This window comes from Stegostoma tigrinum, chromosome 36 (genome assembly GCF_030684315.1).
Source record: "Stegostoma tigrinum isolate sSteTig4 chromosome 36, sSteTig4.hap1, whole genome shotgun sequence".
NCBI classification, from domain to species: Eukaryota; Metazoa; Chordata; class Chondrichthyes; order Orectolobiformes; family Stegostomatidae; genus Stegostoma; species Stegostoma tigrinum.
This window is the reverse complement of record NC_081389.1, coordinates 3,801,714-3,827,287: the sequence shown is the minus strand read 5'-3', so window position 1 is coordinate 3,827,287 and position 25,574 is coordinate 3,801,714. Positions and strand designations below refer to the sequence as shown.

Sequence of the window (25,574 nt, the reverse complement as noted above, 5' to 3'; positions counted from 1 at the left end):
GGACTGGACTGTTTATCCAGCGACCCAGGTAACATTCCGGGGTGACGGCAGGAAATTGAATTCAATAAAATATCTGGAATTAAGAATCTAATGATGACCATGAAACCCTCTTCGATTGGCAGGAAAAATCCACCTGGTTCACCCTTTAGAGAAGGAAAACACCGTTCTTACCTGGTCTGGTCTATATGTGACTCCAGACCTACAGCAATGTGGTTGACTTTGAACTGCCCTCTGGACAATTAGGGCTGGGCAATAAATGTTGCCTGGCCAGCGACACCCTCACCTTGTTAATGAATAAAGGAGAAGGGGAAAATAAAGGGTTTGTAGCACCTTCCAAAGCTGTGACCTTCAAAGTATAAGGCAGGAGATACATGAGAAACCACCACCCCAACTGTTCCCTTCCAAGCCACGCGCCGTCCTGACCTGGAAATATATCACCAGTCCTTCAGTGTCACTGGGTCAAAATCCCAGAACTCCCTCCCTAACGACACTGTGGGTGTCCCTACAGCAGTGGCTCAAGAAAGTAGCTTAGTTACCCTCCAGTTGGTAATGCTATTTTAAAAAAAAAGCCAACTCAGCCAGTGATGCCCACATCCCACGGCTCGAAACTAAAAGCCACTTCACAAGAATGTTATCAGACAATAACTCCATCGTGCCTTGGTTATAGTTATTAGCTGAGTTAACCAATTTGCTGGCCCAACCGATAGGCTTAAGGACCATCATTAATGATGGCAAGGCACAGGGATTACAGGAGGAATTCGAAGATGGTAAATGCGCGACAACCAACTACATAAGTCGCCACACCCTGGGTGAAGAAATTTCTCCTCCCCTCAGCCCGAAATGGCCTGCCTCAGATCTTAAGTCTGTGACCGAGATAGTAGGAACTGCGCATGCTGGAGAGTCTGAGATAACAAGGTGTGGAGCTGGATGAACACAGCAGGCCAAGCAGCATCAGAGGAGCAGGAAAGCTGACGTTTCGGGCCTGGACCCTTCTTCAGAAATTTCAGATTCAGAAATTTTTGTTAGACCAAAACTCTTGTGCACACTACGCCATGCACAACCCTAAAGAACCCGCAGACTTAGAGGGAAGAGGTGGCTGTATACATACAACAGGAATCCTAAATAGAACATAGAACTGTACAACACAGGAACAGACCCTTCAGCCCACGATGTTGTGCCAAACATGATGCCAAATTAAACCAATCCCTCCTGCCAGCCCTTTGTTCACATCTGTCCATTTCCTGCATATTCATGTGCTTTTCTAAAAGTATCTTAAACATCCATTATATCTGCCTCCACCACCACTCCTGGCAGTGCATTCCACACTCCTATCACTGTTTGTGCAAAAAAAAACTCACATCTCCTTTGAACTTTCCCCCTCACCTTTAAATGCATGTCCCCTAGTTTTCGACATTTCAAGTCTGGGGGAAAGATTCTGACCATCAACACTGTCTATGCATCTCATAATCTTTAGACTTCTTCCAAGTCTCCCCTTGGCCTGTGCTCCTCCAGGGAAAACAACTCTCAGTTTTTCTAGCCTGTCCTTATAGCTTGTACCCTCTAATTCAGGCAACATCCTGGTAAACCTCTCCTGCACCCTGTCCAAAATCTCTACATCCTTCCTGTAAAGCGGCAACCAGAATTGAAGGCAATGTGGACAAACAGGACAAGTGTTCCCATGCCCAGCATGAAAATGCCTTGCCCCACAGGGCAGTGCATTCACTTGAACAGGAAATGGGCAGAAGTAATTTGATTTTTCTTTCTCCTACTTTTGGCTTCCTGTACAGTTTACTCGTGTGCTCTGCAGAGAGACATCTTCATCCAGGGGCGTCTGTACATCTCCAGCAACTGGCTGTGTTTCTATGCATACTTCTTTGGCAAGGACATTAAGGTGAGAGTGTGTGTGTGTGTGTGTGTGTGTGTGCGCGCGCGCGTCGCCCTATTATAGGAAAGATGTGGAGGCTTTGGAGAGGGTGCAAAGGAGGTTTACCAGGAGGCTGCCTGGACTGGAGGGCTTGTCTTACGAGGAGAGGTTGACTGAGCTGGGACTTTTCTCTCTGGAGAGAAGGAGGAAGAGAGGTGACCTGATTGAGGTGTACCAGGTAATGAGAGGCCTGGATAGAGTCGATAGCCAGAGACTTTTCCCCAGGGCGGGATTGACTGCCACGAGGGGTCATAGTTTTAAGGTGTTAGGGGGAAAGTATAGAGGAGACGTAGGAGGGAGGTTCTTCACCCAGAGAGTTGTGAGCGCATGGAATAGTTTGCCAGTGGCAGTCGTGGAAGCGGAGTCATTAGTGACATTTAAGTGACTGCTGGACATGCACATGGACAGCAGTGAATTGAGGGGAATGTAGGTTAGGTTATTTTAGTTTTGGATTAGGAATATTCCACGGCACAACATTGTGGGCTGAAGGGCCTGTACTGTGCTGTACTTTTCTGTGTGTGTGTGTGTGTGTGTGTGTGTGTGTGTGTGTGTGTGTGTGTGTGTGTGTGTGTGTCTCACTCATTATTGAGTCATTGTGCTACAGCAGGAGGCCATTGATAATATCCCAGCTCTCTGCATAAATCAACTCTACTTCCCCACTCTATCTCCATTGTCCTGTCAGTTTAATTCTGTCATGTGCCTGTCCAGTTCTGTTTTGAAATAAGATAACAAAGTGTGGAGCTGGATGAACACAGCAGGCCAAACTGCATCTCAGAAGCTGAGATGCTGCTTGTCCTGCTGTGTTCATCCAGCTCCACACTTTGTTATCTTGGATTCTCTAGCATCTGCAGTTCCCATTATCACTGTTTTGAAATAATTTATTTTTGCCACTTCCACCCCCTCTTGGGAGGCAGAGAGCCCCAGTCTGTTCCCACTCACTGCATGACAAAGTTCTCCTCAAAACTACTCCCCTTTTTGCATCTCCCATCCAGGCTCTTAACTCTGTGTTCTCCTAATCATTAAACCATCAGCTTTTGTTATCGACCTTATCCAAATCCACAGTAATCTTCCTTGTCTCCTCACAGAGCACACCCAGGTTCTCCAACTCAAATGCTAAAATCCCAGCAATCTTCCAAGTAAATCTGCTCTGCACCTTCTCCAGGACCCCACATGCTTCTCAAAGTGTGGGCACCAGAACTTGATGTGACCCTGTAGTTGTGGTCGACCCAGAACGTTGTAAGAGTTCAGCAAACTGCCCAAGTGCTTGCTGTCGCTGTTTATTGACCCCCAAATCCCAAAGGTTTTTCCAGTTACTCTTGATGTGTCCTATCCGTCTGAGGTTTGCTGCTAATTGCAAATCTGATCAATAAATCATGAGACAGAGAACATCAAAGGGTTGTTGTAAGCAGATAAGCAATCAGGACAAATGATCATTAATTTTAACTTTTTCCAAATATTAGTGTCTATTTTTGTTGATGAGTGCTGATCATGTGTCAGGGACCTGAAGGGGATTGGAGTGGTTACAAGGGCACGCAGGAGACTTGGTTAGTTACACATGGAGCGCTGTTAGTTTTAAACAAGGGGAGTGTTGCCTGTGTGGTATAATGGGCAGCAAAAACCGTGTGAACACACACACAGGCATGTCCTTGAAACTGACCTGGCGCAACGAAACTGACGGGAAATTCTGACCGGTCGCTGCTTTTGATTCTTTCAGGTCTCCATTTCTGTCACTTCAGTCGTGCTCGTCAAGAAGCGCCGGACAGCAGGGCTGCTCCCGAATGGTCTTGTCATCAGGACAAAGCCCAACGAGAAGGTGAGCCCCTCACATGGCTCCCGTCTACACCTCCACCCTCTGCTGGGGGCAGATAACAGCCGTTGCAGGAGATGGCTACACCCAGGTTCAGAGAAGCTCCACCGGAGTGGTCCTGAACGTCAGCAGAAACTCGTTGTGATTGGCAGGTGGTTTCCCCAAGGCTTTCTAACTGCTGCTGGCGTGTGAGCATTTCTGGCAAAGCTGGTATTCCGTGCCCATCCTAAATTGCCCTCAACAAATTCTCGGTCATGTGCTTTCTTGAACTGCTGCAGCTTGTGGCAACGGTACTTCTGTTGTGGTTTGATAACAACAGAGTGGCTCGCTCAGCCATTCCAGAGGGCAGTGACGGGCTGACCGTGTCACCATTTTGACTGGAGTCACGTGTCGGCCAGACCAGGTAAGGCTGGCAGGTTTCCTTCCTCGCAGGGACTCAATGAAGCAGATGAGCTTCAATGACAACCTGGTAACTTCCCCATCATTGTTAACAAGGCTAGCATTTCATTCCGGACTCATTGAATTACTGCTGACTGGGATTCTCCGGAGGATCAGGACTACGAGTGCAGTAACATTACCGCAGTGGAGCCGTAGGCCAGCTTAGCAACAAAATCGCAGTGATACATTTACTTGAGGAAATTCTGAACTTTAATGGCCCACACCCAGAGGGACTTCAGCCTCCCAGAGGGCCTGGGAGTTTAAAAGGAACAGGAAAGGAAAGTGCCTTGTCAAGCAGAGGGCCAGACCTGCCTCCGTAGGCATCTCCTCAAATACCTGATGAAATTTGCTACTTAATGGCAGCACTGGGGACTGTGCGGCTGTGTCATGGGGTCTTGGCAGCGGTCCCATGGACACTGAGTTCGCTCAGCACACATTGGCTGGTCGTACATTGTGGCCCTAACAATACATGAGGTGCCAAACCCTTAGCCGCAGTTAGGAGCCTGGGGCTTAAAGCGGCTCAGCGAAAACCCAACACCAATACTGGACATCAGTGCTCAATACCTTCATCAGTGCCAGGACAAGAGAAGCCAGAATCCCGAAGAGAAAAATCAAAAACAGATGGGAAAGGAAAATCTTAGAACAAAATGAAAACAATTACAGCCAAGGGTGAGAAGTCTTAGTGAGCAGGGGGTGTATTTTAGATATTAAAAAAATCCAGAGACACCATAACTGATCCATTTTTTTTCAGCAAGCAGGAAGAGGAGAGAAGGGAGAAAGCTGGCTAAACACATAACGGTGGTGGGGGTGGGGGTGGGGTTGGGATTGGAAGGTAGAGATTGTAGTAAGTCCTCAGAGGCTGGCATCCCATCACCTAGTCAGCCTTTATTTACATGAGCAGTGTACTCCGCAATGGTCCAACTTCATCAGAGCCAACTCTCAGTGAACAGAACTGCCTGACACTCATATCTGTCAGCCAGGGCTCCCTGATTGGGGTTGTTAATCTGGTCCAATCAGGGAGCTCCTATTCTATGAGGTACCTGGCGGACCTTTTTACAATCACCACCGAGATGAGGCTGGGTAGGAAGAGGTTCATATTGGGGATAAGGGCCAGCATGACTTTTTCGGGTCAAATGGCCTACTTCTGTGCTGTATAAAGATAGTAAACTGAGCAGTGGAGATGTGAAGGAGGTGAATCCTGTGACTGAAGGGGAGTGTCATGTTTGAGCTAGAGGCAGGATTGCTACCACGTGCCTAACCATCATGAACTCTGAGATAACACGGTGTAGAGCTGGATGATCACAGCAGGCCAAGCAGCATCCGAGGAACAGGAAGGCTGACGTTTCGGGCTGAAGGACGGTCTCGGCCCAAAACATCAGCCTTCCTGCTCCTCTGCTGCTTGGCCTGCTGTGTTCATCCAGCTCTACACCGTGTTATCTCAGATTCTCCAGCATCTGCAGTTCCTACTATCTCCATCATGAACTCTGTCTTTTCCTATTGCTGTAACTCTGTCTAACCTCCCTCAGATCTTTAGCTGCTGTAACCTTCCTCCATCACTTCACGAACTCTTCAACTCCAGAAGCTTCCTGCTCAGTTCCCAGGTCCCATTCTCCTTAAACCTGAGCTCTTCTAACGCCAAGCCATGTTCACACATCAACCAGCGCTCTCGTTGGCCCCTGCTTCAAAAAGGCCCCAATTTCAACTACACAGCAGTGTTTTTAAATTTCTCCCCTCCCAATCTCTGTATTCTGCTCCAATACGCTGAGATCTTGGAGTTTCTGTCCTTCTGAGTGCTCCTGTTTTAATTGTTCCATCACTGATCGTGGCCTTGAATTTAGTCTCAACAACCCTAAGCTCTGTAGTTTGACCCGTAAACCTCCCCACCTCACTTTCCGCTGTTAAGGCACTCCTTAAAGCTTACCTCTTTGGCCAAACTTATGGCCATCTGAACTCACGTCCTCACATGTAGCTTAGTGTGAAGTTTTGTCAGGCAATATTTGTATGAAGTGCCTTATGGCTGGTGTTTAATGGCCTTGAGGTCGCTATGTAAATGCAAGGTGTTGTTTCAATTTGTGCTCTGTTTAACGAAGTTCTGTGTTTGTTTTGCTGCAGTACATCTTTGTGTCCTTCATCTCCAGAGACAATGTCTATGATGAATTGAGAAAAATCTGCTCACACTTACAGGTAGGATCTGAATCGTAGCCTGCTTTTCCCTGCCCCACACCCATGCACTCATTTTTGCAACGTGAGAGTGGCCGACCAGCAAATTCTGCCACTCGATCGGTGAAGAGGTGTCAAAACTCAGAAGCCTCCCATCGGAACTCCGTCAATCTTTTCCTCTGTGTGCCCCACCGCTGATGCTATCCAATGACTCCTGACACAACCAACGCTATTGTGGAAAATAAAAGCTCATTGTGTGGTGGGGTAACATACTTGGCACGGACAGAAGATTGCCCAGCTTGCTGACTGGCAGAGGACATGGAGTGTGTATAAATGGGTCTTTGTCTGATGGGAAGCTGGAGTCCTCTAGGGCTCAATGCTGGGGCTACAGTTTACATCAATGACTTAGTGCAGGCAGGCTAGCTAAATTCACAAAGGCACAAAGGTAGGTCAGAAACTATGTTGTGAAGATGACATGAGTTTGCAAACAGATACAGATAGCAGATGGAAAGCAATGTGAGAACGGCTGGAAGAATTTTTAAGTGCATTGCTCAACAGGGATGACTGTGAAATTCTGAAGTTCGAAAAGAGATGTTCTCATGATTGAGTCACAAAACATTAGTATGCAGATACAGTATGTAATCAGCAGGCTAATGGGATGTTGCCCTTTATTACTAGGGAATTGAACATAAATGAAAGAATGTGTTGCTTCATATATGCAAGATATTGGTGAGACCACATCTCGAATACAGATTTAGAATTAGCTTTATTGTCACATGTACTCAAATGAGTTAAATGAAAAGTTTACAAGTTCCCACTGATCGAGCCATCTTATGTACAAAGTACTAGGTACAGGCTCTTAACTAAAAATTCTTGGTGGGGGGGGGGAACATTAGTAAAATAAAGAAATTAAAGAGCCCAGCATTGTGAATCCTAGGAATAAGTGAGGAAAAGTAAAGAAATAAAAAGTTCAGAATTTCATCCCAGGCCATGCTGACACTGAGCCTCCAGCCTGCGTGGGCTTTGACTCCAGAATGTGCCAGGCTTCACCTCCAAGCTCTCGAGACCAGGAGATCACTCTGGAGTCATCTCAAGGCCAGAGGTCCACCCTGAGGCCACACGTGGAGGGGGTGACATGTAGTTATGGTCTCTTTATTTAAGAATGTAGGAGATTTACCAGGCTGCCACCTGGAATAACTAAGTTATTTTATGAGGAAAAGTTGGCCAGGCAGTCACTGGAGTTTAAACTAGTGACAGGGTGATGGTTCAACTGTTTGAGACCCTCAACGATCTTAGAGCAGGCAGGTCAGAAATTGTGAAACAGAAATTGTTGGGAAAGCTGAGCAGGTCTGGCAGCATTTGTGGAGGGAAATCTGAATTAATATTTCAGGTCTGGTAGCCAGGAAAAGGTGGTATTTAGGCTAAAGACCGGGAGGTGGGGTTGGGGGCCGAAGAGAAAGGAGTAGATGAAAGATGAAGGTGGAGCCCAGAGAGACAGAACAGCATCTGGGCAGACAAAAGGATAGATTATGGTGAGTCAGGGAAATAGAAGTGCATTTTCCTAGCTACTATCTTTCTGAAGAAAGGTCATGGAACCTAAAATATTCACTCTGCTTTCTCTCTTTACAGATGTTGCCAGATTTGCTGAGCTCCTCCTACCTTTTTTTGTTTTTTTTCAAATTTCCAGTGCCTGTAGTTCCTTTTTTTTGGTTTGGAAATTCTGTTTCCTTTTTGTGGTGAGTCCAGGACTAGGGGTCAGAGTTTTAAACTTGTGAGTGCCCCGTCAGAAGGGGAATGAAGGAACTTTCTCTTTTTCTGAGTTGGAGCTCTGTCTCAGGAGACAGTGGAGGCTTGGTCATTGAATATTTTTAAGGCAGGGGCAGATAGTGGATTGGAGGGTTATTTGGGGTAGATGGGAATGTGGAATTCGAAACACAAACAGATCAGACATGATCTTATTGAATGGCCTACTTGGAATCATAGAATCTGTATAATGCAGAGAGAGGCCATTCAGCCCATCATGTATGCAACGACCCTCTGAAGTGCATCCCACCTGTATCCTTTTGTAAGCTTGGATTGAAATGTGTGCATTGTCAAAAAAAGAGGGCATCGGTAGTGTTCCTTCTTCTGAGCCAGAAGCTCCAGGTTCAACTTGCACGCCAGGATTTGGAAATCGTATTCATAATATGACTTAACAGGCCAAGCTTCAATTTCTTAATCTTTCTAGTACACACCACATGTAGACGATAAGATTTTTCTCAGGAGAGATTCCTGGTCTGCCACACAAATGTAAAATATTGCAGGTTTGACCATTACTGTATGGGGGAGTAAGCATTTGTTGCGTCAGCAACTCTGGGTCCTGATCTTCCACACATCACAGTGTCAGAGAATTCATTTTCCTGTCTGTCACACTTATTGATAACTTAGAATGGGAGGTTAACATGGTTTGAGAGAAGAAAGCAGCAAGGTACAGCTAAGAGTAAATTGTCTATGAAAAGCATAAATGTTTATATACTGGTCAAATATGCATAGCTTTATGAAAGAGATCTTGTAGGTTTCTGAAGGAATTGCTCAGAGGCTGGTGTCCCATCACCAAGTCACCCTTTATTTACATGAGCACAGCACATGGGATTTGACCAGCCAGCACAGAGCCAGGCCCTGGAGTAAGGAGATTCTGAATCTCCTGTTTATATCTGTCAGCCAGAGCTCCCTGAATGGTCTAGCTTAACAGCCCCAATCAAGAATCTCACTCATTGAGGTCCACCTGGCCCTCATTCCAATCACTACAGTTTAATTTTCCTTCTTGTCACTTCAGAATTCATCTGTTTTCTCAAAGCTGAAAGGCTCATTCCTGATTGTATCAACTGAAGGCAGTTCTCCCCCAGCATTACACTGTCAATTGTTTCAGCATTATACACCACAGTCTCACCCAGCAATATACACAGTGCGGGAACTGCATGCAGCTCAGTCAGTAACGTGTGCATGCCTCTGGAACTGCACATAGCTCCCACAGTTATACGTACACAATGCAGGAGCTGCACAAAGCTCTCACGGTAAGTATCGCACCATATAGGGGCTGTGTTGATGGTTTCTGGTGAGTTGGTGTCACCAGGGCACAGTTGCTTGTGCTCTAATGTGTGAGGGTGTGGCTCTGGTGCAGTACTGTGGGAGCTCCATGTGGCTGAGGCTGTTGAAGCTCTTCTCCAGGTAGCATTTCCCTCTCAGGGTAATGTTAAAGATCTCAGTGTAGTATTTCAAAGAAATGACTCGTCAACCAAAGTCGTTAATGAAGTATCAGAGATAATGGGAACTGCAGACGCTGGAGAATTCCAAGATAATAAAATGTGAGGCTGGATGAACACAGCAGGCCAAGCAGCATCTCAGGAGCACAAAAGCTGACGTTTCGGGCCTAGACCCTTCATCAGAGAGCTCTCTGATGAAGGGTCTAGGCCCGAAACGTCAGCTTTTGTGCTCCTGAGATGCTGCTTGGCCTGCTGTGTTCATCCAGCCTCACATTTTATTATCGTTAATGAAATATTATGTTTCTGTGTGTGGGAGTGTGCTGTGTCCCATTTGTTTTCCATGCTTTCTACATACAGTGGTAACTGTACTCCACAAGGACCATCTTTTGTTTCCAAAGTAGACTTTACCTAATAAGGCACACGTACAACCAGAGATATGTAACAACATCACTGAACATGTTAATTCGAAACGATAAGAACCAGGAGCTCCCCAGCTGGGGATGCCTGGACGGAAAAGGAACTGTTGTTGGTACAAACATAGGGCTGTTGTGACCCAGCGGGAGTCACTGGGCTGTGAGACCCATCTTCCATGACGCACTAGCTCTGGAGAGGTGTCATAACATGACCTGAAAGATTCAAAAACATCTACATTAAAAATCCGAGTATGACAAAAACAAGTAAACTTCACAATTGGCTGTACAGTGCCTTGGGATCTCTTGATGCTGTGGAAAGTGCTAGTTAAATGCAAATCTTTCCTGTATGTACTGCATACGTCTTGCACATGATGCCCTCTCAGAGTTTACCTAATATAGGAACTGCACATCTTTCACACAATAGCCTATGTACCTTTATAGAAACTGTGTATATTCTATACAAGAACACTGACACCATGTACAAACTGAACACCTCTCACACTAACAACCTTTATGCTCGATAGGAGCTGCACATATCCCACACAAGAACTTCTACACCATGTAGGAATTACCTGTATCTCACACAATAACCTATATACAGTTCCTATATGATGTATATGTATTTTCATTTTCTCTCAGTGAGGATTTTTCTCTCCCTGGTCATGGATTTCTCTGTTACATAATCTTTTTATAAGCTAACGGACTTAAAGGAGGAGAGGGAAAGACTGAGTGGAACGTGTGTGAGATGTTTAGACGTTATTAATACAGGCATAGAGCAGGGAGGTGATGTTGAACTTGTATAGGGCTCTTGTTAGAACTCATCTGGAGTATTACATACAGTTGTGTGCGTCACATTGTAGGGAAGATGGGAGTGAGGGCAGAAGCAATTTACAAATGAGAAACTTCAATGATAAGGAGAGATGGAGGAGGTTCAGACTGTTCTCCTTGGAGGGGAAGCTGAGAGGAAATCTGATAGGGGTTTTCCAAATCCTGAGCAGGTGGACGGAGCAGACAGGGAGAAAAAACTGTTCCCACTTTTAAAAGGGGAAAGAATGCTAGGGTATAGATTTAAAATGATATACAAATGCAGCAAAGGGTGAGCGTAATAAAACATTTTAATGCACTAAGGGTCTGGAATGCACTGCCTGGAAATGTGGTGGTGGCAGGTTCCTTGGACAATTATTTGGATAAAAGTGGCAGGGCAGGAGACTGGCACTTGGTAATATAGAGCCAGCGCAGGCACAGTGAGCTGAGTAGCTTCCTTCTGTGCGGTGAGCAATTCTGTGAATTCCCACATGGCACATACGTTATTGTGTTCCAGAGAGGGCTCACATTGAACTCAATGCTAACTGTGTTTCTCTTTCCACAGATACAGCCAGGCCTGCTGAGTTTCTCCAGCACTTTCTGTTTTGATTGTGAGAGAAATGTGTATTTTCCGTATTCCTCATCAGCATTATCCTATTTCCTTCTCCACTGTTTTTTCTCTCCTTTAATCCCATCGGTGATCCTGTTGTTTACAGTGGTGTCATTCTCCTCTCTGTGATCAGCAGCAGCTTTTTCTGTACTCATGGGTATTACCAGCTGTGTCAGCACTTATTATCCATCCCAAGCTGCCTTGAGGAAAGTGCTGGTGAGCTGCCTGGAGCCCATGTGTTGCAGATAGACCCACAATGTCATTAGGGAGGAAATTCCAGGATTTTGACCCAGAGGCAGTGAAGGAATGGTGATGCATTTCCCAGTCAGGATGGTGAGTGTCTTGGAGGGGAACTTTCAGACGGTGGTGTTGCTACGCACCTGCTACCCCTTGTCCTTCTAGATGAAAGATGTGGAGGCTTTGGAGAGGGTGCAAAGGAGGTTTACCAGGATGCTGCCTGGACTGGAGGGCTTGTCTTACGAGGAGAGGTTGACTGAGCTGGGACTTTTCTCTCTGGAGAGAAGGAGGAAGAGAGGTGACCTGATCAAGGTGTACCAGGTAATGAGAGGCATGGATAGAGTCGATAGCCAGAGACTTTTCCCCAGGGCAGGATTGACTGCCACGAGGGGTCATAGTTTTAAGGTGTTAGGAGGAAGGTATAGAGGAGACGTCAGAGGGAGGTTCTTCACCCAGAGAGTTGTGAGCGCATGGAATAGTTTGCCAGTAATAGTCGTGGAAGCGGAGTCATTAGTGACATTTAAGTGACTGCTGGACATGCACATGGACAGCAGTGAATTGAGGGGAATGCAGGTTAGGCTATTTTATTTTTGCATTAGGATTAATCCACGGTACAACATCACAAGGGCCTGTACTGTGCTGTACTTTTCTGTGTTCTATGTTCTATGAAGGCAAACATTGCTGTTAAATTTGTGGGCAGATGGGTTTTGATGTTTCATCTGAAAGATGGTATGACCCTCAGGTCTAGAGTGTCAACTTTGACTCAGACTTGAACCCAAGAGTGAGGCTTGAACCCAGAACCTTTAGGCTTATAGGTCAGGGTGCTGCTAACTGAGCCTCCAGACTGGTTGAGAGGTGAGTACCAATGGTGGGGGTTTAGCCAAATGTTGAGAATGGCAAACATGAGAATTCCTGGCAAGTGTTAAATTTCTGTCCTGAAATGGTGAAAAGTCTTGATGGATTTATGATCACTTGGAAAGGCACAGTTTGATTGGTGATGGTCAGTGTGGATTTGTGAGGGGTGGATCACCCCTCACAAACCTTATTGAATTCTTTGAAGAGGTGACCAAACATGTGGATGAAGGTATAGCAGTGGATGTGATATGCATGGATTTAAGTAAGGCGTTTGATAAGGTTCCCCATCGTAGGCTCATTGCAGAAGATAAGGAGGCATGGGATAGGGGGAAATGTGGCAGATTGGATTCAGAATTGGCTGACCCCTAGAAGACAAAGGGTGGTAGTGGATGGTAGTGGGTTGACTTCTATTTGTGATTTTTGTGAATGATTTGGACGTAGGAGTGGAAGGCTGGATTAGTAAGTTTGCGGACGATACGAAGGTGGGTTGAGTTGTGGATGGAGGTCTGTTCTAGGTTACAAAGGGATCATGATAGGATGTAGAGCTGGGCTGATGGAGTTTAACCCTGAAAAGCGTGCGGTGATTCATTTTGGAAGGACAAACTTGAAAGCAGAATACAGGGTTAACGGAAAGACTCTTGGCAGTGTGGAGGAGCAGAGGGATCTTGGGGTTCATGTCCACAGTTCCCTGAAAGCTGCCACCCAGGTGGATAGAGTTGTTAAGAAGGCATATGGTGTGTTAGTTTTCATTAATAGAAGGACTGAGTTCAAAAGCCGTGAAGTTATCCTCCAGCTATACAAAAGCCTGATTTGGTCACATCTGGAGTATTGTGTCCAGTTCTGGCCACCTCATTACAGGAAAGATGTGGGCATGTTGGAAAAGGTGCAGAGGAGATTTACCAGGATGTTGCCTGGAATGGAGGGAAGGTTTTATGAGGAAAGGTTGAGAGAGCTGAAGCTTTTCTCTTTAGAATGATGAAGGATGAGAGGTGACTTGACAGAGATGTACAAAATGATCAGAGGGATAGATAGAGTGGACAGCCTGAGAGCTTTTCCTAGGGTGGAGCTAGCTATTATGAGGGGGCATAGTTTTAAAGCGAGTGGAGGTAGGTATAGGAGAGCTGTCAGAACTAGGTTCTTTACTCAGAGAGTGGTAGGGATGTGGAATGCATTTCTGGAGAGGGCAGTGGAATTGGCCTCATTAGGGGCATTCAAGCGGCTATTAGATAGGCATATGGATGGTAGTATAAGGTAAGAGTGGAGGTTAGAGAGACCTCAGGGTAAAAGTTTAGCACAACATCATAGGCCAAAGGGCCTGTACTGTGCTGTACTGTTCTACGTCCTATAATACTAAGCTGCTGTCTTTATACTGGAATGCAGCATTAGGTAGAGAACAGCCCAAATTATTGATATGAAAACTCTTTTCTCTTCCTCTTCAGCATGACAGTAAGAAGAGTTTGATTGTGAATCAGTCCCCAGATACGTGTGATTCTCTACCCTTGGTAAGTCCTGGTTCGGATGTTCATCATTGTCAACTAATTTCCCTCCATAATCCCTTGTCCCCCTTTCCCCTTTCCCCAACCCTCGACAGTCGTAAAAAACTGAAGATTTGGTGCTGATCCAGCTGGGTGGTTTCCTGCTGATTGTCAGTAAATGATGGTGTTCCCTGACCCCTCCCTACCGTCTGTGTGTGTGTGCGCGCGCGTCTGTGTGTGTGCGCGCGCGTCTGTGTGTGTGCACGTGTGACATTGCTTTCTCTGCCCTATCTCAGGAAGACTATAGGTTTCATTTGGATTTGAAGAGGAAACTGACCAATGGCTCCTCATCTTCGCTGCCAGAAACCGAGTATCAGCCCATGCTGAGGAACTCCACCAGCAGCTTAAGTTCCCCAGAGGCTGAGAGCTCCAGTTACCACAGTCAGTCCTTCCAAGGTTAGTGTTCTGTGCCAATGGTGATGTGGTGGGTCTAGCCATCTGAGGTGTAGTGTATGGCATGGGTTCAAATCCCACCAAGGCATGTGCTGAAATTTCAATTCAGTTAAAAACCTGGCATTTGAAAGGTGACTGTTTTCATTTAAGGAAAAAAAAATCAATGTTGTTAATTAACACCAATCTGAGATCCTTACTTGGTCTGGCCTATGCTTGACTCTGGACCTACAGCTAATGTGGTTAGCTCTTAAATGGCCCAGAGTGTAAGGGATAGACAAGTGTTGGCACTGCCAATGATGCCCATACCCTGTAAATGTAAAATAGTGAAGTTATGGTACATCATTGTATGTGTTTTCCAACATTTGAGTGTGGCATGTGCTTGTGGACACTAATTATGAGTTTATATTTTCTTGTGCAACTTTAAACTTAAATTTTTCTTTCCGCCTTTTCCCCTTGTACTATGGGGATGCCACGACTGTGTCATTACCCATTTTTTTGGGATTGGGGTTATAGCTGATTTTACAGCCAGATACAACTTTAAAGTTGAAAAGCTTTCACTGAATGAATTATTCTCTCCTATAATTGGCTTCTATCCCGGACTTGCTGCCTATGGGTATCTAGCGACACCCTCACCTTACGGACTAATATAGAAGACACTAACAGAGTATTAATAATTAATAGTGGAGGTAGATTGTGGGAGAGGATCGTACTGAGAGTTAGTTTATGTCAATGTGGTGTTAATGCGTGCAGAGTAACTTGGTGACGAATTGAGAATGCTTTCAACAATTTGGCAAATTGGGTTGATTGAACACAAACTGGTGCTGATTCAGGAGCTTCGAGATTTATGTTAAACGGAACAACAACATTAACGGAGTCTCTCCCTGACTCCCACCCCCTCAATCCAAACTGCTCCTTAATTCTGTGCATTTCTTTCATTCAGAAAGAGTGGTGAGGAAAGAAAAACTATTTGAATTGGATGCTGCTGAGGGGATTGGGAAAATGGAATATGGGATTCTCCGAATATTAGTCGTTATGTAAGTATTGGAAAGTATCTCTTGGCCTTATTGACATCTTCATTTGACATGAGCAGCATTTAAATTTACCACCTCGCGACTCTGACTGTATGCCCATATTAACTCCTTCCAGGTGGCTCACTGAATTTTGTGGTAATCAGGCACTCAATTAGACAGTAGGGGACCTTCTCTCAGAGAGGGACCCCAACGCCCACAACAGTTGCTCGTCACTCAGAGACTGGCAGCTCATCAGTGCATGGCAGACCGCTAGGAGGCAGGTAATTCCTAGGAACTGCCCAGTTGAGGCCCAGGATCAGCAAGGGGGTGCAGGTCCCTGGGGTGTGATTAGTGTGTGGGGGTCACTGTAGGGAGGGAGTGTGGGTGATGGTAAGGGCAGGCCTTTGGCTGAAGCCCCATCCTCCAACCTTTGGGCTGCCAAGCCCCTTGATCAGGCATTAAAGGCCCAACAACATAGAAATATAAAAACATAAATAGGAGCAGGAGCAGGCCATTCAGCCCTTCCACCCTACCCCATTACTAATCCTGATATGGCTGATCATCCAACTCAATAACCTTTTCCCACTTTTGGTCTACATCCTTTGATCCCTTTAATGCTATAGTGTTAGATTAGATTCCCTACAGTGTGGAAGCAGGCCCTTGGGCCCAACAAGTCCACACTGACCCTTACAGCATCCAGTACCCAGACCCATTTTCCCTATAATCCACACACCCCTGAACACTACGGGCAATTTAGCATGGCCAATCCACCTAGCCTGCACATCTTTGGACTGTGGGAGGAAACCGGAGCACCCGAAGGAAACTCACGCAGACACAGGGAGAATGTGCAAACTCCACACTGACAGTTACCCGAGGCTGGAATCGAACCCAGGTCCCTGGTGCTGTGAGGCTGGATTGCTAACCACTGAGCCACCGAGCCACCCCTAGAACCAGCTCTTCCTTGAATTCATACAATGTTATGGCCTCAGCTGCCTTTAGTGGTAGTGAATTCCACATCACTCTCTGGGTGAAGACATTTCCGCTCATCTTAGTCCTAAATAGTTTATCCATATACTGTGCTTTTTGGTTCTCTGATCAGAAACCTCCTTTCTCGATCTGCTGTATGTAGTTTGTGTTTGAGTTTTGCAGGTTTCTATAGGATACCCCATCGCTCACCTGAATCTCAGTGAGTATCACAGAATCCCTACAGTGTGGAAACAAGCCCTTAGCCCAACATGTCCACACCAACTCACCGAAGAGCAACCAATCCAGACCCAGCCCCCTACCTCTTCCCTGTAACCCTGCATATAATCCTAATTGATTCACCCTCTCCTTATAAGCATCAGGAATCAGCATGGTGAACCTTTGCTGCTTCCCCCGACCACCGCAGCAAGAACATCATTTCTTAGATCAGGAGTCCGTCCAGAAGCCTGTACACTTACCTTTGGCACCTGCCACCCCTACCATCTAAAAGGACGAGGGCATCATGCTCACCCAATTAGATAGTGCTGCCATGGGATACCCTCTCAGTCCGGTACAGCTCACTAACATTTACCTCGAGAAGCACATCCTGAATGGAGTGGCCATGGAATGGAGTGGAATGAACTGCCTGTGTGGAGTTTTCACATTCTCCCTGTGACTGTGTGGGTTTCCTCCGGGTGCTCCGGTTTCCTCCCACAGTCCAAAGATGTACAGGCTAGGTGGGTTGGCCATGGGAAATTGCCTGTAGTGTTCAGGGGTGTGTGGGTTATAGGGGGATGGGTCTGGGTACTGTCTGGGTACTATCCCTTCTGTATTTTGGATATGGAGTTGAGATGTCTGTGATATTAGAACCTGGAACTGCATCAATGTCTTTCTCTCACATGGTTTAATAAAGCCCATTCCAAGTTTGAATTTACCACTGAAATGGAACAGTCAGATGAGTTCCCGTTCTTCAATGTGTGAATTGAGAATTTTGTTACTGTCTTACCTTCACTGGTCAGTATAAATGTAGGGACTTCTACAGCCTACAACATTAACCTTGTGGATCCTGGCTCTCGGCTCATCATGTGAGCTTAATGTGAAGCGAGAGTTATCATCGCTGACCTGTGTGATGGTGGTACCCTGCTCCATCATTCACTACATCACGCAAACTCAGGAAAGGACCCAAGGCCCTGATGCTTAGTGCTGAACGAGCACACCCCTGTTACCTGGGAAGGGAAAGGAACCTCACAAATTTGAGCAACAGGTGAAGTTTGCTATCTCCCACTGCAACTCTTGGAGTAAACATGTGAGTGGTTCTCCCCACTAACAGAAAAGATGCTTTGACCAGCACACAAATGTGTAATGTGCCATGGAGGAGGTTTGGTGCCAATGTGTTGCCCATATGTAGGCCATGCATCTCACAACTGGCAAGTTGTGTCAAACAGACAGTGTGCTGACCATGCAGAACCGGCCAGCGATTACAAACCTCAGAACACATTAGTTCAACATTAGGTGCGTTTCCCCTATTGGACAACATTTGTGAAATAATCCTGACTGTGCTGGAGCTACTCCACAAGCTAATTTTGGATTATCTGTCAGGATCAAGAGGTGATTCAGTTACGACATACATTAAGATGTAGGACCCTGGTCAACATAGACCAAAGAAATTAATCCAAATGTTGCATCATTTAGAAAAGGGTTATGGAGACTATCACCTCCACTTCGTACCCTGTGGTAATACCCTGATTAATCAGAATTGACCTACCTGATTGGAGGGCTTATTTCTGACTAGCTAAGACTGACAGTTAACATGTCAACCATGGTCCAACCAATCCGCACCTTCTTCTCATGCCACATCAATTGGTTTCTCATTTCAAACTTTGCTTTCTTGATGGTAATTCTTAAGATCAAAAGCTATGGCTTTGAGTTCCTTTTTAACAAATCTTCTTAAAAAAAGTCTTATTCTGAAGGAAAAGAAGTTGTTTGCAAACTTGTGTGTGGAATGTTGAGTCATATGCAAATTTGTGTCACTTGTGGGTTCATCAAGCGGACAATTTCTGTTTTCCTAGAGTTATTATTCTATTGGCATCGTCGATTTACATGACCTTCCGAGTTTACTCCCTGGAACAGCAGCTGGGACTCTTGGACACAGCTTCCCAAGCCCTGGCCCAGAAGAGGTAAAAGTTCAGAGCCCTACAGCCATACAACACAGAAACAGACACTTTGGTCCGACCAGTCCATGTTGAGCACAATCCCAAACTAAACTAGTCCTGTCTGAGGCACTGCCCAAATATTGTTCCGATGGCAACCCTTCGTATTCACTGCCTGACTCTTGGGCCAGTGCTACGACTGGACCTGACCACAGGGTGCTGGTACAGTGCAGCCCTGTGACCAGACAGTGGTGCCAAACCCTGTCCAGGCAGTAGGTTTGGTCAAATGTCCAGTGCCATTTTTGATCAATAAGAGGACAGACAGAACATGTGATCTCTAGTGGCTAACTGTGCCTCCAGTGCTCGAATTCCCAGCTGGGAATTCGATTTGATGCCCAGACTAGTGAAAGAACATGGTTACCTGTTACTGAATGCAGATGCTTCTGGACAGTTTAGCGCAGGCACCTTGCAGACTGAGGTTTTGCAAGGTTGCGGTCATGACCCTGAAATGTGGGGGAGTGAGCATGGGGACAGTAAGGTCTGACTGAGTGGTCACAGTAATAATCCTGTTTAATAGGAGCCCCTACTCATCATCTCACTGCTCTCCCCACCCACCACTCCATCAGCCTCCATTCCCTGCTCTCCCATCCCCCATCCCCTGTGCACCCAGCTCCCATCCCACTCCCTCACTGCTCCCATAGGGAATATGACATTTTTTGGGTCTCAGTGGGGAACTGAATTGTCAAATGTTGGTTGAGTGGCTGAGAGCTTCCAATTTTTGAATACTGGAGCAGGGAGGAGATCAGTCAGCTTGGGACAGCTAATAAAAAGAGCTGGTTAAATAATTCCAGACTTCTTCTAACCCTGTAAATTATTCCTCAACCTCATCAACAATTGTCTTCAAAAAGTTTCAAACAGAATCTACTAGGAAGGCGATGGCCTGGTGGTGTTAACAGTGGGCTGTTAATCCAGAGATCCAGGAATGTGCTAGGGAACCTGGGTTTGAATCCTACCTTGGCAGATGGTGGAATTTGAACGAAGGGCTTATGGTGACCGTGAATCCATTTCTAAAGAAGGGTCAACTTTCCTGCTCCTCTGATGCTGCTTGGCCTGCTGTGTTCATCCAGTTCCACACTGATATCCTGTGAATCCATTGCTGATTGTCAGGGAAAGATTCACCTGGTTCAGTAATGTCCCTTAGGGAAGGAAACTGCCATCCCACGCTGGTCTGGCCTACATGTGACTCCATACCCACAGCAATGTGGCTAACTCTTACCTGCCCTCTGGGCAATAAATGCTGATCCAGTCAATGACACACTCATTCTGTAAATAAATTTAAAAAAAAATCCAACTCCTTGACTGCCTCAGGCAATGCCTTCCAGATCTTTCCAACTCACTGTGTAAGAAATTCGCTCAACATTTCCCTTCCGTTGTTTTATCAATTTTATTTACAAGCGGAGCCCTTGGCATTGAGAGAAAAGCGTTTCTCCCTGCCCGCCATAGTGAAACCCACTATATGTTGAATATTTCTGTTGGTGCCCTCCCCCTTTCTCTGAGAAGACAGTTTCAAATTGGCGCAGTCTCCATCTAATTCCTGTCTGGCACCATTCTGGGTGACTGCCTCGGAATCCTCCCAAAACCTTGACATCCTTCAAGTGTGCAGCTGAGGAGCATTCCAGAAAATTTCAGCTGAGGCCTCACCAGAGGTTAACGTCCTTGGTTCTTGTCCACTTTCTCCCAAACACAAAGCAAAGTATTTTTCTGTCCCTTCAAGATTCTGTGAACGTACACAGCCTCTGCTGTGTGTCCCCCTTCAGGATCACTTTGACGCAATTCACTATGCTTTTGTCAATATCCATTACTCGTGTGTATTAATTCATATTGGTCCAGGAGACTGATGTCTCTGATTTGTCTTTTACAGTGTCGCCAATATTGTATCATCCACACATTTTGAAATTACAGTCTTTATAATCCAGGCCGTTTGTGTACAACAACAAAAAGGATGGACCTTATTGTAATTGGTGAAGGACTCCGTCTGTGTCTTTCTTCCAACCATTAAGTTTCCTTTTGCTACTAATCCTCTCCTCCCATCCCTGGTCAATCATGTGCTGATGTTATCTCACAATCCTGCCTGCAATATTAGTTTATATTATTAATTATAATTTAAAGATTCATACAGCAGGGAAGCAGAGCCTTCAGTCCATCTCGCCCATGCTGACCAGACATCCCAATCTGACTTAGCCCTATTTACAGCATATTTTTTGTTCATGGCCACAGGATGAGGTTGTCACTGCCTAGGCCAGCGTTTATCACACACCCCTAATTGCCTGGGGGGGTGGTATTTAAGAGTCAGTCACCTTGCTGTGGGTCTGGAGTCACATGTAGGCCAGACCAGGTAAGGATGACTGCTTCCCTTCCTAAAGATGGGTTTTTCCCGACAATCAGCAATGAATTCATGGTCATCATTAAATCAACTCCAGTGTATAATTGTATTCAAATTCCACCATCTGTTGTGGTGGGATTTGAGCCCAGGTTCCCAGAACACCATCAAGGTCTCTGGATTAATAATCCAGTGATAATACCACTAGGTCATTGCCCATATCCCTCTCTAATCCCTTTCTATTCATGTACCCATCCACATGCCTTTTAAATGCTGTTATTGTACCAGCCTCCACCACTTCCTGTGTCAGCTGGCTCCATACACACATCACCCTCTGCATGCAGAAGTTACCTCTCTGGGCCTTTTTAAATCTGTCCCCTCTCACCTTAGACCTATGCTGTCTGGTTTTGGACTCTCCTACCCTGGGAAAAAGACCTTAGCCATTTACCCTATTCATGCCTCATGATTTTATAAACCTCTATAAGGTCACCCCTCAGCTTCCAAAGCTCCAGGGAAAATAGCCCCAGTCTATTCAGCCTCTCCCTTTAGTTCAAACCCTCCAAACCTGGCAACATCCTTGTAAATCTTTTCTGTACCCTCTCAAGTTTAACAAAATCCTTCCCAATGAAGGGAAACCAGAACTGAGTGAAGTGCTCCAAAAATGGCCTCACCAATGTCCTATACAGCCATGACATGACATCCCAACTGCTATACACAATGTTATGACCAATGAAGGCAAGCATGCCAGACGCTGCCTTCACCACCCAGTCTACCTGTGACCCCAGTTTCGAGGAATTATATGCCTACGTGCCTAGGTCTCTTTGTTCAGCAGCCCTCCTCAGGGGCTCTACCATTCGGTGTATAGGTCCTGCCCTGGTTTACCTTCCCCAACAGGCAATGCCTCATTTACACATAAATTAAACTCAGTTTGCTAATCCTCAGCCCATTGGCTCGTTATACTCTGAGATGATCTTCTTCACTGCTCACTACACCACCTATTTTGGTGTTATCTTTGCACTTACTAACCATAGCCCTGAGACATATTCATGATTTGGATGTGAATATGTTATTTTATGAAGTAGAGGTTCACAGAGTCAGCATCTGCTATCGCAGCTTCCCTAGCTGTCTGTGAGAGTTCCTCAGGCAGGTTAGTCAGATACAATCTGATGTGCTTCCTCTTCTTTAAGAAGCCGAGCTTTTCTCTTCTATAGCCTTGCACGGGGATGTGGACATCGATGGCGCAGTCAGCGTTTTTTGCCTACTCCTTTTTTCCTTGCACTAAGTGGCTTGCTCGGCCATTTCGGTTAAGAATCAACCACGTTGCTGCTGGTCTGGAGTCACATGTAGGCTAGATCGGTTATGGATGGCATATTTCTATCCCAAAGGAATGATGGGGTTTTACTACAATTGCTGATAATTTCATAGTCACTAAACCTGAATCCAGTCTTCAACCCTAGGTTGATTGTTAACTGGATTTATATTCCCCTATGCACTTGAAAACTTGTCCCTGGAACATTGGCGTGGCCTTCTGGATTACTGGCCCAGTGACATGGCCACATTTCTATGTTGGAAACATTGCTCCAAGTGAAAATTAATTTTGTTCCACTGATTTGACCTGTTGTTAGCAAGTTATCCCTAAAGCCTTTCTTGACAATGCATCCATCCTCCCAGCCATTGGAATAAAATAGAGTGGGAACACAGCCATCGAACATAAGGAAAGTTCTGTCCCCATAAATGAGTGCCATGGGGACATTCCTGTAAAACACATCAACTCAGGATCGCCATGCTCTGTCACACTGTAAATCAGTAACTAATTGAAGCTCCCTTAGTGAATGGCTATCATGAAGACAACACAGTGAGAAGAAACTGAGGATTGCTGGCATCATTGGCACGTACCCTGTGTCAATGCCAATCTCCTGAGGCTGGCAGTCACCAGAACCTGTATTGCTTGATGCAATAGTGTTTCAGATTTTGGGTGTTTGATTCTGGGTAACTAGTTGCATACTGTGTTCATCTCACATTACTTTCTGACAAATGCATTCAAATAATTTGCTAAAATTGACCATCTGAATCTCAGCTGCCTTACCACCTACTGTACTCACTCTCTGTCTCTCTCTCATCTCACCATGTCCCAGGTAAAGCACATTTATGGAGTTATGTTGAAGCTGTCAGCTTGACGTTATTGTGGACTGACCAGGCGTGAACCAGAGCGACACTGACACTCTGATATCTTGCTCAGGTTCTGTATATGGGAAGGGTTTCCGTCTCCTGTGTTTCTGTTAGCATTGAGACCAGGACTGGCCACATTCCCATTGCCCTGTGACACAAGCTCATGGAGAATGTGAAACCTTCCATATCATGTAGCAGTTACAGAATCAGCTTGATTTTATTTGATTGGATATCCTTTCAAGGGGATTTCAGCTGGGATTTTGCTACGTTGGAAAGATCGAGATCTCTGAGCTTGCCTCTATCATCCTATTGTCCAAACCCAGAGCATGAGCTGGGGCAGAGGATCTGTCAGAGACACAGACATGGACCTAAGAGGTTTACTTGATTTGAAATTGATTGGAAATTGGAAAGCAATATCAGGAAGGCTAAACTCAGTTGCTGACATGAAGATGCCTCTAGCCCCACTAATTGAAAACCTTATTTGAGTGGCAAGAATTCTGACCTTACCTGAGGTGGTGAAAAAGGAGAACTCTTCAGAGAAATGCCATCACAGACACCAGCAATTCTTCATCGGGCATGGTCTGCACTTTAAAAGTGCATTTCAGTCACTGATGCAATTGTTCGCAGAATCTACTCTCGGTCACAGCCTGGAAACTGCCGCAACTCATTTATAATCGTTGCTCACCAGATATTGATCGAATAATATTGTACACTCCATTTTATTGCGAAGATATCTTTGTGACAAGTCTTGACTAGAAAACAATGTGCCTTTGGATTGGATAATGAGCTACACGTGAGAAAGATGCAAAATGTATTCACAGAATGAGTATTGGCTGATGTAGCGTGGGACATGGCCTCGGGAATGGCAGAACCATACAGATTGGGGCAGAAGGGCATTTGCCAGGGAGCATCAGAGAGCTGAGTTGGTACAGCAGCAGGCACTGGCTAGGAATGGCAGGGGATGTTGGGAGATAGGAAGTCTGCACACGATAACCTTTCACCAGGAATAATGGGCAAAGCTTAGTGATTGGATGGTGAGGAGGGCGAAAATATGATAGGTGAATGATACGAGGGGTCATGTGGACTTAGTCTGTGTGATGGTCATGGTGCAATGTGGTAAGAGGTTGATGTTACATATGTTTCTGCTGATCACATTTTAAGAGCCACAGTGTAAATGGGGAGATGGTTATAAACTGGATACTGTCAATCTTGAAATAGGAAAATGGCCAAATCTGATCACCATAAATGTTTCATGTTTTTTATTGTCATTTCTCAACATGACAGTTCTGGGTGATTATTGCAATAAAGATGATGTGTTTGTTCATGTGATTTTCTCAATATCTCGCTTTATTTATACCTTTTTTTTCTGCATGGAGGTTTGTTTGGGATGTTGGTGAGGAATGGCTCCATTGCGGACTCAGAGGAATTATGCCCCAAAAGGGGTTTGCTTCATCTCTCTGTGCTTGCTTCTCCCATCTACTTTGATCGTTTGAACCTCTCTGACGGGGCTCTGTCTGATGATGAGGGCTGCTCTGAGAGTCCTAGAGATCTACATCACAGAGAAAAGCCCTTCAGCCCATCACATCCATGCCAGTCAAAAACAACCACCTAACTGTTCTAATCCCATAAGCACCAGGCTTATAGCCTTGTACGCTTTGGCGTTACAAGTGCACACCTAAGTACTTTTTAAATGTTATGAGGATTTCTGCCTCGACTACCCTCCTCGGCGGTGAGTTCCTGATTACCACCAGCCTCTGGGTGAAAGAGCTTTTCCTCACATCCTTGTGCCCCTGACCTTAAATCTATGCCCTGGGTCATTGATCCCACCAACAAAGGCCTGTTCTTATCTAACCCTGTCTGTGCCACTTGTCATTTATCCATTTCAATCATGCCCCCTCTCAAACTCCTCTCCTCTGAGAGGAAAACAACCCCAGTCTGTCCAATCTCTCTCCGTAATTTAAATTCTCCAGCCAAACCATCTTGGTAAATCTCCTCCGCGCCCCCTCCAGTGCTATCACATCCCTCCTATAATTCCAGAACTGCACACAATACTCCCGGGTGTGGCCTAACTATCACTTCGTATAGTTCCAGCCTCACCTCCCTGCTCTTAAACTGTATGCCTTGGTCAATAAAAGCAAGTATACCGTATGCCTGCCTGAAGCTTCCCTGATGAAGCCCCACACAGTGATGGAGTTAGATCCTGGTGAAGAAACCAGCCAGAGATACCCTGTGGCTGAGGCCCACTTAAAGCCTCCACCTACCCCATGCACACCCTCTCTCTCTCTCGTGTGCTCTCGCTCTCGCTCTCTCGCTCTCTCTCTCCCCACACCCCCGCCAATTAAGAGGGCATAACAAACTTGTGATTGCCTCACTTTGTGTTTAGTTTCTGTGGAGTCCATCCATGCGGAAACAAAATGTACGTTCATTTCACGCAGAGATCCATTGGAATTTTCCAGGGAGTGGTGTGTGAATTACAGAAACCCT

General features: G+C 45.7%; 1 protein-coding gene across 5 annotated transcripts in view; it reads left to right on the top strand.

Annotated features, from left to right (window-relative positions):
* LOC125446890 (GRAM domain-containing protein 2A) overlaps nucleotides 1-24,414 on the top strand; it is a 71,467-nt gene extending 47,053 nt beyond the window's left edge. For 3 of the 5 annotated variants that reach the window (XM_048520871.2, XM_059640126.1, XM_059640127.1), the window contains exons 5-12: nucleotides 1,788-1,891; nucleotides 3,639-3,737; nucleotides 6,282-6,353; nucleotides 13,930-13,992; nucleotides 14,262-14,421; nucleotides 15,359-15,452; nucleotides 18,461-18,568; nucleotides 23,057-24,414. In XM_048520871.2, the coding sequence (XP_048376828.2) occupies nucleotides 1,788-1,891; nucleotides 3,639-3,737; nucleotides 6,282-6,353; nucleotides 13,930-13,992; nucleotides 14,262-14,421; nucleotides 15,359-15,452; nucleotides 18,461-18,568; nucleotides 23,057-23,060 (704 nt within the window). In that variant the 3' untranslated portion in view covers nucleotides 23,061-24,414. Of the gene's footprint in view, nucleotides 1-1,787; nucleotides 1,892-3,638; nucleotides 3,738-6,281; nucleotides 6,354-13,929; nucleotides 13,993-14,261; nucleotides 14,422-15,358; nucleotides 15,453-18,460; nucleotides 18,573-23,056 lie in introns of those variants that run through there. The other 2 variants (XM_059640128.1, XM_059640125.1) reach the window with 2 other exon arrangements.
* The last annotated feature ends 1,160 nt before the right edge of the window (nucleotides 24,415-25,574 follow it).